The 15202-nt window shown below is 40.7% G+C and overlaps 1 protein-coding gene and 1 pseudogene across 2 annotated transcripts; one reads left to right on the top strand and one right to left on the bottom strand.

Moving 5' to 3' along the window:
- The first annotated feature begins 169 nt into the window (after positions 1-169).
- KLHDC2 (kelch domain containing 2) lies at positions 170-15048 on the top strand. 2 transcript variants are annotated; one of them, XM_061157421.1, is made up of 13 exons: positions 170-1106; positions 3615-3694; positions 5364-5481; positions 10767-10882; positions 11181-11262; positions 11426-11509; positions 12026-12106; positions 12184-12242; positions 12653-12762; positions 13165-13237; positions 14275-14362; positions 14455-14507; positions 14739-15048. In XM_061157421.1, the coding sequence occupies exons 1-13, from the start codon at positions 954-956 to the stop codon at positions 14860-14862; spliced, it is 1221 nt and encodes a 406-aa protein (XP_061013404.1). In that variant the 5' UTR covers positions 170-953; the 3' UTR covers positions 14863-15048. The 2 variants fall into 2 exon arrangements, with proteins under 2 accessions (XP_061013404.1, XP_061013405.1); XM_061157422.1 differs by having other exon boundaries at positions 967-1106; positions 5408-5481.
- On the bottom strand, positions 9871-9994 carry LOC133067571 (small nucleolar RNA SNORA11; annotated as a pseudogene).
- Positions 15049-15202: the final 154 nt, after the last annotated feature.

Here is a 15202-nt window from a genome sequence, read left to right as displayed (position 1 = left end):
TCCTCCCTGAAGGCCTGGGAGGTGAAGATTTCTGAAACACTTTTTTTTTTTGCAGATTTTTTTTTTTTTTTTTCTGAAACACTTTTTAAGCACAATTTTCCAAACTGGGTGGAGGATGCAGCACTGAATTAAAATTTCTGCTGGACCAAAAGAGCTTATCGAGAAGAGACGTCACGATCCGCTCCGCAGGCAAATCGCGGTGGCACGCAGTCCCGGAGCTGCCTCGCGCGACACGGCGGCGCCTCCGCCCGGAAGCCGCCCAGCAATCGCGGCTGCGGCCACCTGGGACCACGCGTGAGGGTAGAGGTGCCACCCCCATCCAGTGTCCTGGGAAAGAGAGGGCACCGACTCTGGAGACCCTGAATAGCTGAGCCATTTGCTACCCCCTTCCGGGCTGTGAATATCCTTCAGTCACACAAGACCTTCTTGGGAAGAAAGACTTTTTTGCAAGAGTCTGGCTAATTCAGCATTTCCTCGTAATGAAGGGAGGCTCGGAGGTGCTTGGAAGTACCTTTAGCTTCTGGGCCCCGGCCCGGCAGGCGCAGGCGGCCGGAGGACTCGGAGCTGGGGACGCTCAGCGCCAGCCGCACTTCCGGATCCCGGCGAGCGGCGTCAGCGGAACAGGCGGCTCCCAGCGCGGCGTAAACAAGGGCCCTCCGCGGCGAGAAGCGAGCTGGAGGCGGGGCTGACGGGCTGGAGCTGGTATCAGCCCGAGGCGGACCCTTGCCCGCCCTGCTCGCGTCCCAGCGCCCTGGCCGCCCCCAGCCCGCAAGCCCTCCTCAGGCGGCGAGAGGCCGTCCTCGCAGAGACGGGCCGGGAGGACAGAAGCCCGGGCGGCGGGGCGCGGCCGTAACGCCGAGCCTTTCGCCGCCGCCGTGCGTCTCTTTCTTTTCCTTTGTCTTTTTCTCCTCCGCGGGTGCGGGGATTCTGGTGAGCCGAAGTGCAGCCTCAAGATGGCCGATGGCTACGAGGACCTGCGGGAGGACGAGCTCCCAGGGCCGGCCTACGAAGGCTACGAATCCGCGGAGCTCGCCTGCCCCGCCGAGCGCAGCGGCCACGTAGCCGTCAGCGACGGGCGCCACATGTTCGTCTGGGGCGGTTACAAGGTCAGTGGGTCGCGGCGGGCGTCGGCCAGCAGCTACTGGTCGGGGGCGGCGGGCCGGGCGGAAAGGGCCAGCGTGGCCGCCCCGGGCGCCTCAGCGCCCCCGCGCCGCGACTCCGCCGGTTGGTTCGTTCTCTTGCGAGTGTGGGAATCTTCCCACGGGTCTCCCCACCCGTCCCAGGGCTCCTGGACTGTTGTCACGCCCGCCTTCTGCTTACAAAGCCTGCTCCCCGCTCCCTGCCCGCGCTTACCCAGCGCGCTCTTAGATGTCCGAGCTTTACCTGCGGAGGGCGAGGCGGGCGGTGCGAGATCTCGAAACGTGTTTTTATTTAAAGGGTTGGGGTGTAAGAAGGGACGGTGTGTGAGGTCACTCTTTATTTGTTATCGGGCCTCCTAGGAGCACACTCCCTTACAGAGCCGGGGTCCGGTGCCCGCTGGTCCCGTGGCCCAGTTATGGGAGACGGCCGCGTAGGGAATATGCACCGAAATTCCCCAAGGCCGCAAGAATTGGCTTGTTGAAGCTTCCCGCCGGTTCAGGAGTCCCGGCTACCCTGTGCACCTGCCATCCTAGTGTTGTTCGAATGTTTCGGGGCTATTTTCCTTTTGGTTGCAGCTGAGAAAGGGTTGAGATTTTTCTACATGAAACTCCTATAAAGAAAATTTAATGGAAAATTTGTATCAATAACCGGAAAGAAAAAAAGATCAACAGTAACAACTTTTAACTACAGAATGCAGCCCTTTGACCCTTAGTCATGAACCAGTATGATTAGTTACCAGTTGAGAGCATGTAGTTGTGTTTCTTCTCTTTTCCTCTGTCTGGAAATCCTGCCCAAGTGCCTCCTATTTAAACCTTCTCACTAGTTCTCTTGCCCTTTTGCTTTTAGAGCTTCTTAATAACACTCCACATTCTAGAATCGTCTTATTTCATTTGCTGGGGTGGTTTGGATCTGTTCTTACCAGAAATATTTTTAGTCCCTTTTTTTAAAAAAAATGATCTGCCCCCGCTTCAATTTGCTAGAAATCTAGTCCTGGACAGCAGTGCCTTCCATGACTTAGAAGCACTAGGTGATTCTGGTAATAGATTTTAGCTTATGCTACAGTTGATGTGACCATTTTTTGAGATAACTCTGAAAAGATAGCTGGGGGAAAGCTGTCTTGATTACTTCCTTTGGTTCCTTTCTCCTAATCCTAATTAATCTGACATGTTTTCCCCAGCCTCCAATGAATAGGTGTTCAGAGGAGGGTATTTGGTAGGAGCAAGGTGGCTGGTACTGGGTGACTTTTCTTAAAATGTAAATAATTGCCTTGGAGAAAAATAAAACTGTTAATCGTCAGTAGGAAGAGGGAAGGTGAGGGGAGAAGAAGGGTTGTGCAGGTGGAAGATTCTGAAGGTGAGTTGTGAAGGGCCTGGATGCCCAGGGCTGAGGCGGGGTGGAGAAGCGTTACTAATGAAGTAAGTTTGTAGTTCTCAAACAGGCTTCCCTCCACATTCTGGCTACAACCCTAAGAGTACCACACACCGGAGGCCCTTGGGGGATTGTTTTGATTTCAATAAACCTTAGCTTCATACACAGAAGTCAGTTTTCCTCCTCCTGCCAGACTGACGTACTCTGGGTCAACCTGCTATCTTGCTGCCCGCGTTTTTGTTTCATAAGTGGTGGAGTGGAAAGAGAAATGTTTACATGCCCAGAGGTTCTCTTCTGTGTGTTTTTCAAGCTTGTGACTCTGACACCCATTCCTAGTGAACTGCAGCTGTTTACTGTATGTCAACCTTGTCCAGAAGGTGGCCAGGGTGGTTCAAAGTCTGGAGGGGTCAGGCCGAGTGGCTGGAGTTGCAGATTCAGAGAAAGGAGGCTGGAATTGTGGCTCCACCATTCCTTGCGGAGTAGCCTTGGGCAACTTCTCTGAGAAACCTACACCAGTTATTTCTTATGGTTGTTGTGAGGATTAAATGTAGCACTCCATGGATAGCACTTCGCTGGTTCTGGCATATAGTAAGCTCGATCTGAAGGGAAATGGAGCACAACAAGGAACTTAAGATTTTGTACAAGGACTTGATATTTGCAGTTCTGCCCTCTCTGCTTCCTGGTAGAGAATAAATGGGTAAAAGGGAAGAACGTCTGGCCTGTTAGTGTGGATCAGGTGCTTTCAAGGTTGAACTTTCTTTAGCCTGCCAGCATGACACAGATAATCTCCCATGAGGTCATGTAACTCAGATTTGGTGCGTGGAGTGTTCAGGATAAAGTGGCCTTAGAGATTACCTGGAGAGCTCTTAACTTCGTGCATCATTGCAACTGCTGTATCAAGAATTTGAATTGAGGCCTGTCTATATTAAGCATTACTTTGAGTATGTGGCATGGGGTAGGGAGAACTGTACCTGAATTGTTAAAACCTGTTTAACTTCTTGTAACTCTCAGTATCTCAAGTGAGATAGATGTGAAAAAATATACAATAGTGCCTTTTTAGAATACAAGTTATTTTTTGTATTTGCAACTTTTTGTTGTTGTTTTAGAGTAATCAAGTCAGAGGATTATATGACTTCTATCTGCCTAGAGAAGAACTCTGGATCTACAACATGGAGACTGGAAGATGGTAACTGTGCATATTAAGAGGGGGACTAGAACATCCAAATAAGGTTGCAAACAAAAACATACTCTGTAAAACCCATACTACTGAATAAAAGCACTTTAATTAAAGATGCTAACCTAGCTGTATATTTTGAAAACAGTATTCTACTAGTTTAGCTTAGCTTCTAAGCTTAAATACTTTTGTATTTCTTCAGTAGTTACTAGATGCTTTTATGACCCTTGAAGAAATTTCTATTCAGAACTGTGTCAAGTATTATAGCAATAGTAAGAGGTAGAGGCTTCAGATCCTGGAATGGAAATACAATAAAAGTTCCATATGTATATTCAGTATGTTATGTCTTATGTATTTTGAATGTGAGAAGAATTTCTAGACTGTATTTGCTAGAAATAAAGGTAGTATTCTATTTTAATGAGTTCTAATATTAAAATTTCTATGCACATTTCTTTGAGTTAGCATGTTTTGCCTTAAAAACAAAATTAAATTTGCCATCCATGCAAACTGGGGTTATTCTGAAAGGACTTTTTGCCAGTTTCATACCAGTAATACTCGAGTACGTTCTTAGCAGAATTAATGAATTCTCAAAATGCTGGGTTGGCTGGGTTTGAGGATTTAGAAAGTAGTTTTCCCCATGGTTTGCTTTATGAAAACTTAGTCTGTTATATATTTTAGCTCATTAGAGATCTCAGAAGTAGGAGAATACTAGTTCCACTTGATTTAAGAGTTCAACAGAAAATAAACCAGGATTATTTTTGCATATAGCCAGTGTTAATCTAGCTGTTTAATGATCTTTTTCTAGAGAACTGGACATTTACAATTGTATTCCTTTAATGGGGAAACTTTAATTAAAAAAGAAAATTCAACCCCATAAAGAATTTTTACAAAATCAGCCTATCAAAACTTAAAAATTGGGAATTCCCTAGTGGTCAAGTGGTTAAGACTCCATGCTTCCACTGCAGGGGGCACGGGTTCAGTTCTAGGTCGAGGAACTAAGCTCCAGCATGTGCCACAGCACAGCCAGAAACAGACAGACATAAAGCTTAACACAGATGAAGCGATATTAGGAGCAGAAACGCTTGAATGTCATATTAATATTCTGAATCTTAGAATTAACCTTTTGATTCAGATTCACTTTAGACTTAGAATGAGTTAAAACAGGTAAAGAGCACTCAGAGGAATGGTTGGCCTATAGTAGACACTACCTGAGTGTCTGTAGTATTACATAAGGTTGGAATCAGACTAATTTGAATGGCTAACGATGACTGAATTAAAAAACACTTATTAATCTGTCAGGACTGAGATATTGAAGTTTTCTTCCTTTGGGTTCTTGGCCCACTCAAAAAACAAAACCATCATTTATGGTCAAGTAACTAGAAAAAGCAAACAATTAAGTTAGAGATATGTTAAGATGGTTTGCTCCTAGAGTGATATATGACATGTAGGCTTTCAGAACCTCCCATGCTGTCATGTTAGTGCCTGCTGGCACAGCCTGTGGAGGGGGTGGAAGGGACAAGTTCATTCTTCTAATTAATTTTAGAGCTAGAAGAGACCTCAGCATGGCTACTCACACCTTATTTTTTCCTTTTATTGTGGGGATAGAATTAGAAGAATGGATACATTGTTGCATTTCTTCTTCTTGGGGAAATTTATTTACATTCAGTTCTTTCCCTCTCAGGAAAAAAATTAACACTGAGGGTGATGTTCCTCCTTCTATGTCAGGAAGCTGTGCCGTGTGTGTGGACAGGGTGCTGTACTTGTTTGGAGGACACCATTCAAGAGGCAATACGAATAAGGTTAGTGTGTGTAAGGATGGTTTAAGATAATTTTGTTCTTTTTCAGACCACTTTAGATTTCTAAGGTTAACCTAGTTTATTCCTGTTCAAGTTCAAAAACATGTGTACTTGATTGTGATATATTCTTTGCAGCTACTTATTCTCTTATTAATAAAATGCTGTAGTATTAGATGAATATTAGTAAACTAAAAACAAGGTGCAGTTTGGGGGGCGAGGTGGGGTATTGGTGGCTCAGATGGTAAAGAATCTGCCTGCAGTGCAGGAGACTTGGGTTCCATCCCTGGGTTGGGAAGATCCCCTGGAGAAAGGAATGGCTATTCACTACAGTATTCTTGCCTGGAGAATCCCATGGACAGGAGCCTGGCGGGCTACAGTACATGGAATTACAGTGAGTTGCACACACCTGAGCAACTAACACACACAGTAAAATTTAACTGGCCACAACTCAAAAAGCTGTCAGGAGAAATTAACACTGACAAAATTTCATATACTAACATTCCTATAACATGGCACCATAAGATACTGTTGTTCAGACTTTTGTCTATGTTTTGCCCAAATAGGAAAAAGGCATGTTTTTCTCAGGCCCGCACAAGACAGATGCAGTCAGAAAGATGCATGTAATATACGTTCAGTTAGTTCAGTTGCTCAGTCATGTCCAGCTCTTTGAGACCCCGTGGACTGCAGCACGCCAGCCCTCCCTGTCCATCACCAACTCCCAGAGTTTCCTCAAACTCATGTCCATTGAGTCGGTGATGGCATCCAACCACCTCATCCTCTGTCATCCTCTTCTCTTCCCCGCCTTCAGTCATTTTTCCCAGCATCAGGGTCTTTTCCAATGAGTAGGTTCTTCACATCAGGTGGCCAAAGGATTGGAGTTTCAGCTTCAGCATTGGTCCTTCCAGTGAGTATTCAGGACAAATTTTCTTTAGGATGGACTGGTTGGAACTCCTTGCAGTCCAAGGGACTCTTCAAGAGTCTTCTCCAACACCACAGTTCAAAAGCATCAATTCTTTGGAACTCAGCTTTCTGTATAGTCCAACTCTCACATCCATACATGACTACTGGGAAAACCGTACTACTAGCTTTGACTAGACGGACCTTTGTTGGCAAAGTAATGTCTCTGCTTTTTCATATGCTGTCTAGGTTGGTCATAACTTTTCTTCCAAGAAGCACGCGTCTTTTAATTTCATGGCTGCAGTCACCATCTGCAGTGATTTTGGAGCCCAAAAGATAAAGTCTGTCATTGTTTCCACTGTTTCTCCATCTATTTGCCATGAAGTGACGGGACCAGATGCCATGATCTTAGTTTTCTGAATGCTGAGCTTTAAGCCAACTTTTTCACTCTCCTCTTTCATCAAGAGGCTCTTCAGTTCTTTGCTTTCTTCCATAAGGGTAGTGTCATCTGCATATCTGAGGTTATTGATATTTCTCCTGGCAATCTTGATTCTAGCTTGTGCTTCATCCAGCCCAGCATTTCTCATGATGTACTCTGCATATAAGTTAAATAAGCAGGGTGACAATATACAACCTTGACGTACTCCTTCCCTGATGTGGAACCAGTCTGTTGTTCCATGTCCAGTTCTAACTGTTGCTTCCTGACCTGCATACAGATTTCTCAAGAGGCAGGTCAGGTGGTCTGCCATCTCTTCCCATCTCTTTCAGAATTTTCCACTTTGTTGTGATCCACACAGTCAAAGGCTTTGGAAGTCAATAAAGCAAAAGTAGATGTTTTTCTGGAACTCCCTTGCTTTTTCCATGATCTAGCGGATGTTGACAGTTTGATCTCTGGTTCCTCTGCCTTTTCTAAATCCAGCTTGAACATCTGGAAGTTCACAGTTCACGTACTGTTGAAGCCCGGCTTGGAGAATTTTGAGCATTCCTTTTCTAGCGTGTGAGATGACTGCAATTGTGTGGTAGTTTGAGCATTCTTTGGAATTGCCTTTCTTTGGGATTGGAATGAAAACTGACCTTTTCCAGTCCTGTGGCCATTGCTCAGTTTTCCAAATTTGTTGGCATATTGAGTGCAGCACTTTCACAGCATCATCTTTCAGGATTTGAAATAGCTCAGCTGGAATTCTGTCACCTCCCCTAGCTTTGTTCATAGTGATGCTTCCTAAGGCCCACTTGACTTCGAATTCCAGGATGTCTGGTCTAGGTGAGTGATCACACCATCGTGATTATCTTTTTTGTATACTTCTTCTGTGTATTCTTGCCACCTCTTCTTAATATCTTCTGCTTCTGTTAGGTCCATACCATTTCTGTCCTTTATTGAGCCCATCTTTGCATGAAATATTCCCTTGGTATCTCTAATTTTCTTGAATAGATCTCTAGCCTTTCCCGTTCTATTGTTTTCCTCTATTTCTTTGCACTGATCACTGAGGAAGGCTTTCTTATCTCTCCTTGCTAATCTTTGGAACCCTGCATTCAAATGGATGTATCTTTCCTTTTCTCCTTTGCCTTTCACTTCTTTTTACAGCTGTTTGTAAGGCCTCCTCAGACAACCAGTTTGCCTTATGCATTTCTTTTTCTTGGGGATTGTCTTGATCCCTATCTCCTGTACAATGTCACGAACCTCCGTCCATAGTTCTTCAGGCACTCTTATCAGATCTGATCCCTTGAATCTGTTTGTCACTTCCACTGTATAATCATAAGGGATTTTATTTAGGTCATACCTGAATGGTCTTGTGGTTTTCTCTACTTTCTCCAGCTTAAGTCTGAATTTGGCAATGAGTTCATGATCTGAGCCACAGGCAGCTCCCAGTCTTGTTTTTGCTGACTGTATAGAGCTTCTCCATCTTTGGTTGCAAAGAATATAATCAATCTGATTTTGGTATTGACCATCTGGTGATGTCCATGTGTATAGTCATCTCTTGTGTTGTTGGAAGAGGGTGTTTGCTATGACCAGTGTGTTCTCTTGGCAAAACTCTATTAGCCTTTGCCCTGCTTCATTCCATACTCCAAGGCCAAATTTGCTTGTTACTCCAGGTGTTTCTTGACTTCCTACTTTTGCATTCCAGTCCCCTATAATGAAAAGGACATCTTTTTTGGGTGTTAGTTCTAAAGGTCTTGTAGGTCTTCATAGAACCGTTCAGCTTCTTCAGCATTACTGGTTGGGGCATAGACTTGGATTACTGTGATACTGAATGGTTTGCCTTGATCACAAACAGATCATTCTGTCATTTTTGAGACTGCATCCAAGTACTGCATTTTGGACTCTTTTGTTGGCTGTGATGGCTACTCCATTTCTTCTAAGGGATTCTTGCCCACAGTAGTAGATATAATGGTCATCTGAGTTAAATTCACCCATTCTAGTCCATTTTAGTTTGCTGATTCCTAAAATGTCACCATTCACTCTTGCCTGTTTGATCTGTTTCAGTGATATATGTAGACACTTTAAAAAAAATTAGTTTATTTAGCAACTTAGTAAGCACCTTACTGCGAGTACTTGCTTAGACATTGGAGACAGATGAATGATACAGTCCCCACCTCTAGAAGCTCACATTCTAGACGGGACACATATACATAAACAATTTCAGGAGCATAAAGAGAAACAGAGTCGGCTCATAGTAATAGCTCAGTAAATATTGTTGAATCTGAAAAAGAATCCTTACCATTGTGTTTGGTAGGACAGAGGAACAGAAAAACAAAAAGTGTTAACCCAAGAGGTGATGCTTGAGTGGAATCACATACTACAATTGGAAGGGGTATTATGCAAGATATATAGGTACCAAGATGCAGAGTTATAAGCAGATATGTCTGGTTTATGGAAATGCCAAGTGATTTGGTATAGATGGAGCATGTGGGCTGAACTGGTTTCAGATTTCAAACTGTGCTCCTAGGAACTCTAGGGATTTGTGGGGGGATGCTTTGGAACACCTGTGAGAGAAGTATATAGGGTTAGGCAGGCTTCACACCACCCTTTTCCTCCTTCCTTTTAACAATTGTAGCTCCACCTATTTATTTATTTACAGTTCACCCTAAGGTAAATCACAGTTCACTTTAATTAAATGAATAGTGTTGCATGCTCTTTGGGTTTGGACAAAAGTATGACGTATATCCATTATTACAATGTCACACAAAGTATTTGACTGCTCATAAAAATTTCTGTACTTTGTGTATACATCTCCTCTCTCCCCCTAAACTCCTGCTAACTATCAGTCTTTTTATTGTCTCCATAGTTTTGCCTTTTCCAGATGGCATGTAGTTGGAATCTATTTTTCTCTTCTTTGCCATCCAGAGAAAAGCCTTTATGACACCACTGGCTCACCCATGCATCGACCTGACACGCTCTGAGTGGCGAACTTCCCCACTAAATGCTGTAGCTTTTCTTTCAGTGTTGAGCCCTGTCACACTGGTCCTGCCCAGCAGCACGTGGAGGTGCAGGGGAGCATGTGTTTTCTGTTTCTTCATAGGACGGCCACAAGTTTTGCCCCTTCTCACAGTGAACCCAGATTTTTGTTGGGTATGTTGTAAACAGAGAAGCCATTTCTTCAGGTTCTTACTTTTATATTTAGGTGTTTGCTTAAGATTTTGTTGGAAGAAAGGGTTTTGTGCCTAAAAGGTTTTGTGAGGCACTGCTGTAGGCTGTAGTTGAGCCATGTGTTTTTCAGGGTCAAAGGGGAGAAAACTTAACTTTGACACAACATGAGGAAACTCGGGGGAAAGACTAGTTGTGGCTTTAGTAAAGGGGAGTGGTCAGAGAAATGGTTAATAGTTAAATGAGTAGGGTTGAGGAAGCTTTAGGAGCCTAAAAAAAAGAAGTTAACTTATTGACTATTTAAATGTAAGTACCTGGATGTGAACCCTCTGAAAGACAAATGAATACTTAATCTTTTAAGATTTATCCTTAGCTCCTAGAGTTAAGTGGGCACTTAAGACATGTTTGTTAAATTGAATTTGAATATGAATTGCTAAGTTTGATTTTTTTTTTTTGGTAATACCATCCCAATATACATAAATTAGATCAGTACAATTCAAAGTGCCTATCTCAGGCAAAGAATGTAGTAAATTAACACACTTTCTAATCCTTCAGCCAGAAAGTGGTATGGGGGGAAAAAAAATAGGCTGAACACAAACAAGGTGCACAGTGACTTAGGTAATTTACATTCTGGCAGAAATTTCTTATCTAGACTCAGACTAGGTAACATTTTGCAGACTGGCAGCCAGTTTGCAATTATACTTTTAGTAGTACTGAATTAGACATTTTTATTAGCATAAGTGCAATAACATTAAATGCCATGGTTGAATTTCCTTCATGTAACAAAATCTAACATTGCTTCTGGCAGTTCTACATGCTGGATTCAAGGTCCACGGATCGAGTATTACACTGGGAAAGAATTGACTGCCAAGGAGTTCCTCCATCATCAAAGGACAAACTCGGTGTCTGGGTATATAAAAACAAGTGAGTCAGCAGCACTATAGGTTTGGGTTTTTATGTGGAAAGTACTTTGCCATTCACGTATCCTTCGCTAATAACCATTGTAATCATGTAACATGCCTCTGAAGGCCCATGAAGATTAAGTAAATTAACGGCAAAGCACCTATGACATCGTTGTTAGCCATATTAGCCATTATTATTTGAATAAGTATTTTTATATACCCGTGTGCCTTCTCAGCTCATGGAATATTACAAAAGAAAAAAAATCTCTTGTATCCTATGGATGTTTGAATTTTTAATGTCTTGGTTTTTTATCAAACAGGTTAATATTTTTTGGAGGGTATGGATATTTACCTGAAGATAAAGTATTGGGAACTTTTGAATTTGATGAAACATCTTTTTGGGTAAATGAAGTTTCGTATTTGCATATGTGGCCTACTTAGTCTGTTGAAATAATATACTTCGTTTGCTATTAGCTTTGTTCATTTTGCCCTGTTAATAAACCAAAGGTTGTTTTACAAACATTATTTGTGAAAACTAACTCAGATTCTTTCTTTCTTTCTGTAGAATTCAAGTCATCCAAGAGGATGGAATGATCATGTACATATTTTAGACACTGAAACATTTATCTGGAGCCAGCCTATAACTACTGTGAGTTACTGAAAAATAATGAATTAATTATTAAAGCAAAGCTGCCTCAACGAGAAGGGCAGTTTGCAAGTGGTGTAAAATTGACAGCTCATTATTCTCCAAGGAGTCTAAAACTAAAAAGTTAATGAATGTATAGACTAGCCCAGTATCTGTCATCTAATAGCTGTTAAAAGTGGTATTGTCTGTAATTAAGTAAATGACCTAGTGCTGGATTGGGATTTAAATTACTCAAATGTTAGATGTCTTTTTCCTCTGACACGGTGTCATATAATGTGCTAGCTTTTATTTTAAAAGAAAAGTAAAGCAAGTAAGCATTCTATTAACTAGCCCATTCAGTAATGTTTCCTAAAAGCTCCCAGTTTTGGTAGTCAGCCTTCAGTATTGCTGTTTATTACAAGTTTGCACTTCAGCTTAAGAGCTCAAGTGTTCTGCACATTCTATCCCACCTCCAGAAAAGACTTCTTTCTGGTATTTATAAAACGTTCACTTATTCATTATTGTTTTTATGACAACTAGGGTAAACCACCTTCACCTCGTGCTGCCCATGCCTGTGCAGCTGTTGGAAACAAAGGCTTTGTGTTTGGAGGCAGATACCGAGTGAGTACATAAAACAGCTTCAAAGATGTGCTTTTCAGTTACTCAGAAAGATAACTAGTTAATTTATCATTTTTTAGGATGCTAGAATGAATGACCTTCACTATCTTAATCTGGATACATGGGAGTGGAATGAACTGTAGGTATCATTTAGCTAATTATTTAGGAAAGTTTTGCAAAAAAATTCCAATGGATTTTCCCCTTACTCTCTATTATTAGTACATAATATACCTGCTTTCCTTTTCAGTAACAATGAATTTAAGTAAACATGATCACTAAATCCTTAGGGAATCTTTAAATTTTAAGTTCTCATAACTGTATGTCTAGCACATAGCATGTGCTCAGTGTTTGTTGAAAAGATCTAAAGTTGACCCTCCTTCCAAGGAAATAGTTCATTGAAAAGCATGTAGTTGTTAATATCAAGAAGCCTTTTTTAAAGTCTCTTCAAAATTCCATATAAAATTTTAAAGAAAACTTCAGTATTTCTCTGCTTTAAATACAGTAGTGGCTTTTAAATGCAGATTATTATAACTTAGCTGTCATTTTCAGAATTCCACAAGGCATATGCCCAGTTGGCCGATCTTGGCACTCACTAACACCAGTTTCTTCAGATCATCTCTTTCTCTTTGGAGGATTTACCACTGATAAACAGCCACTAAGTAAGTACTTTTAAAATATTTTAAAAAGTTATTATATGTCATCCATAAGTAATATATAAATAGCTGGAAAAAATCAGTATTTTAGGTGTATCAGAGGGCTATAGGGATAGTTAGAAGGTTTGGTATTAATATTGATCCTGTAATATACATAGAATTGTTTTCATATGACACATCTATCTGTCCAGTTTAAAAAAAAAAGTTACCTAGAGCTCTTTGCCATGCTAAATGGCTGTAACATGAAAAGGGCTTACATGCCTAACTGCAGGGAAAAAAAGGAAATATACTTTCTGTATCTACTCAAAATCTGATTTATTATTGTTTTTACTAAAGCTGCACTCTTTAAATATCAGTGTCACATTGACAGAATAACACACTTCATGCTTTTTTCTTTGCTTTAATCAGGTGATGCCTGGACATACTGCATCAGTAAAAATGAATGGATACAGTTTAATCATCCCCATACTGAAAAACCAAGGTATGAACTATTTAAAAGGTAGTTCTTATGTTGAGTAAGGTCCTTAGAGATGTATAAGACTGGTAATGAATGAGAAAATTCAGTTGGCTGCATTCACTTCCTCATAAAAACCCTAGCATTCATTAAGGTTTAACATCATACCTTTTGAAAGGAAACCAATGTTCTTATAGTATTAGTACTTTCTTTTTCATCATCTGTGCATGAAAAACAGGGCTGGATTTTGCTTTTTGCTTCATCAGAATACTGACATCGTTAAAATTTATACTAAAGCTCTTTACCAGAGTAGAACTGTTTCTAGATTTGTCATTTGAAAAAGGAACTTCTGGTTCTCTTCTAGGAGAGAATTAAAAACCCTAAAGAATCTTTGAGGGTGAGGGAATCAAGAACTTTCAATCAAATGTACAGTTACACTGTATAACAAATATTAGGAAGTTGAATCGTCCAAAAAGAACCTGTTAGAACACTGCTACTTTTCTTATCTCAGAATTGCTACAGAGACTGCTAAAAGGAAATGATATAGTCAGAATTGGTGTTCAAAGCACATGTGTATAACATTAGCTTGCATTTTTGTCCATGCCTCTAACCTAAGTAGTATAGTCATGCCACTAGGATGCCTTTCGGCACAAATACTCTTTCCAGAGAGTCAGGCCTGAAGATGCTTTGTTTACTCAGGAAGAGTAAAACATTCCTCAGATGTTTTGTGTAAGGACAACTGACCTTGACTATGAAAAGAAGGAGAGGGCATATACCACTCATCTCCCAAAGACTTTTATTGCTCATAAAAACTTAAGAGAACAGATTGTTCAGTTCAGACTCCTCATTGCATAAATTAGGAATGGACCAGAGAGATAATGATATCCAGATAAAAGACATTGATTTTTCTAGCTTTTTGTACTGTTGAGATAACTGTGTCTCAATTTTATGTTTTGGTCTGCGCTAAAGACCTTTAGTCTTTATTTCATCATCTCTAGTCTCTAGTATAAATTATCAATTTGGTCTTTGGGGTGACTTCAAACAAGTTCTTGTTTTAAATGTAGATTATGGCATACAGCTTGTGCCAGTGATGAAGGAGAAGTAATTGTGTTTGGAGGGTGTGCCAATAACCTTCTTGTCCATCACAGAGCTGTAAGTACACCACCCTTTATTAAAGGACACTTCGTATTATTGCTGAAACTTTCTTGTTAAGTACTTTTAATGTATTCTTGTCTATTTTTCAGGCACACAGTAATGAAATACTTATATTTTCAGTTCAACCAAAATCTCTTGTAAGGTAAGTAACTTTTTACTTGGTACATATTTAAAATTGTTTCTTAAACACTTTAAATTAGTGTTCTTGAAAAAATAGGTTTATGGATAATTTAAGGGCAATAATAAACTTTCATTGATAAAACTATCCAGTTCCTGTGAAAATCTTTAAAGTGCTTTTTCTTTTTTTGTAGTTTTTCAAGTGAATATACTTCTAAACAGTAAAGTGAAATTATTTTTCTTTGTCCACTTGCAGGCTAAGTTTAGAAGCTGTCATCTGCTTTAAAGAAATGTTAGCCAACTCATGGAACTGCCTTCCAAAACACTTACTTCACAGTGTTAATCAGAGGTTTGGTAGTAACAACACTTCTGGATCTTAAGGCTTCACAGATAATGCCTCTGATCACTTGCATGGACAGCAATTCTGTAAACATCAGAGTGAAATCATTTGTATAATTATATACACTGTTGTAGTTTGCAGCTTTTTAGTTTTAATGTGCATGTGAATGGCCTAGAGAACCTATTTTTGTGTCTAAAGTTTACAATAAATGTATTTAACAGCAGAAGTTAATAGTTGGGCTTTTTACCCAAAGGAATGATTATTTCCTATTTGGTAATATCAGGGTCTATATCTGTAGAAACATTGTATTAATTATTCCTACCACTATCAAAATGGTCAAGTTACTTTCTAAAGACATTAATATTTTAGCTGTTTCTTTA

Source organism: Dama dama, chromosome 12 (assembly GCF_033118175.1).
Source record: "Dama dama isolate Ldn47 chromosome 12, ASM3311817v1, whole genome shotgun sequence".
In the NCBI taxonomy this organism is placed as follows: domain Eukaryota; kingdom Metazoa; phylum Chordata; class Mammalia; order Artiodactyla; family Cervidae; genus Dama; species Dama dama.
Note: the sequence above shows the minus strand (reverse complement) of the source record. Positions and strands in the feature narration are given on the sequence as shown.

What these genes read in the sequence shown, in the direction of transcription:
- KLHDC2 (XM_061157421.1), top strand. Translation starts at nt 954, where the DNA reads ATGGCCGATGGCTACGAGGACCTGCGGGAGGACGAGCTCCCAGGGCCG. An exon ending in AACATGGAGACTGGAAGATG is followed by an intron (nt 3,695 to 5,363) that starts GTAACTGTGCAT and finishes TTTCCCTCTCAG; the next exon opens with GAAAAAAATTAACACTGAGG. An exon ending in TGTTTGGAGGCAGATACCGA is followed by an intron (nt 12,107 to 12,183) that starts GTGAGTACATAA and finishes ATCATTTTTTAG; the next exon opens with GATGCTAGAATGAATGACCT.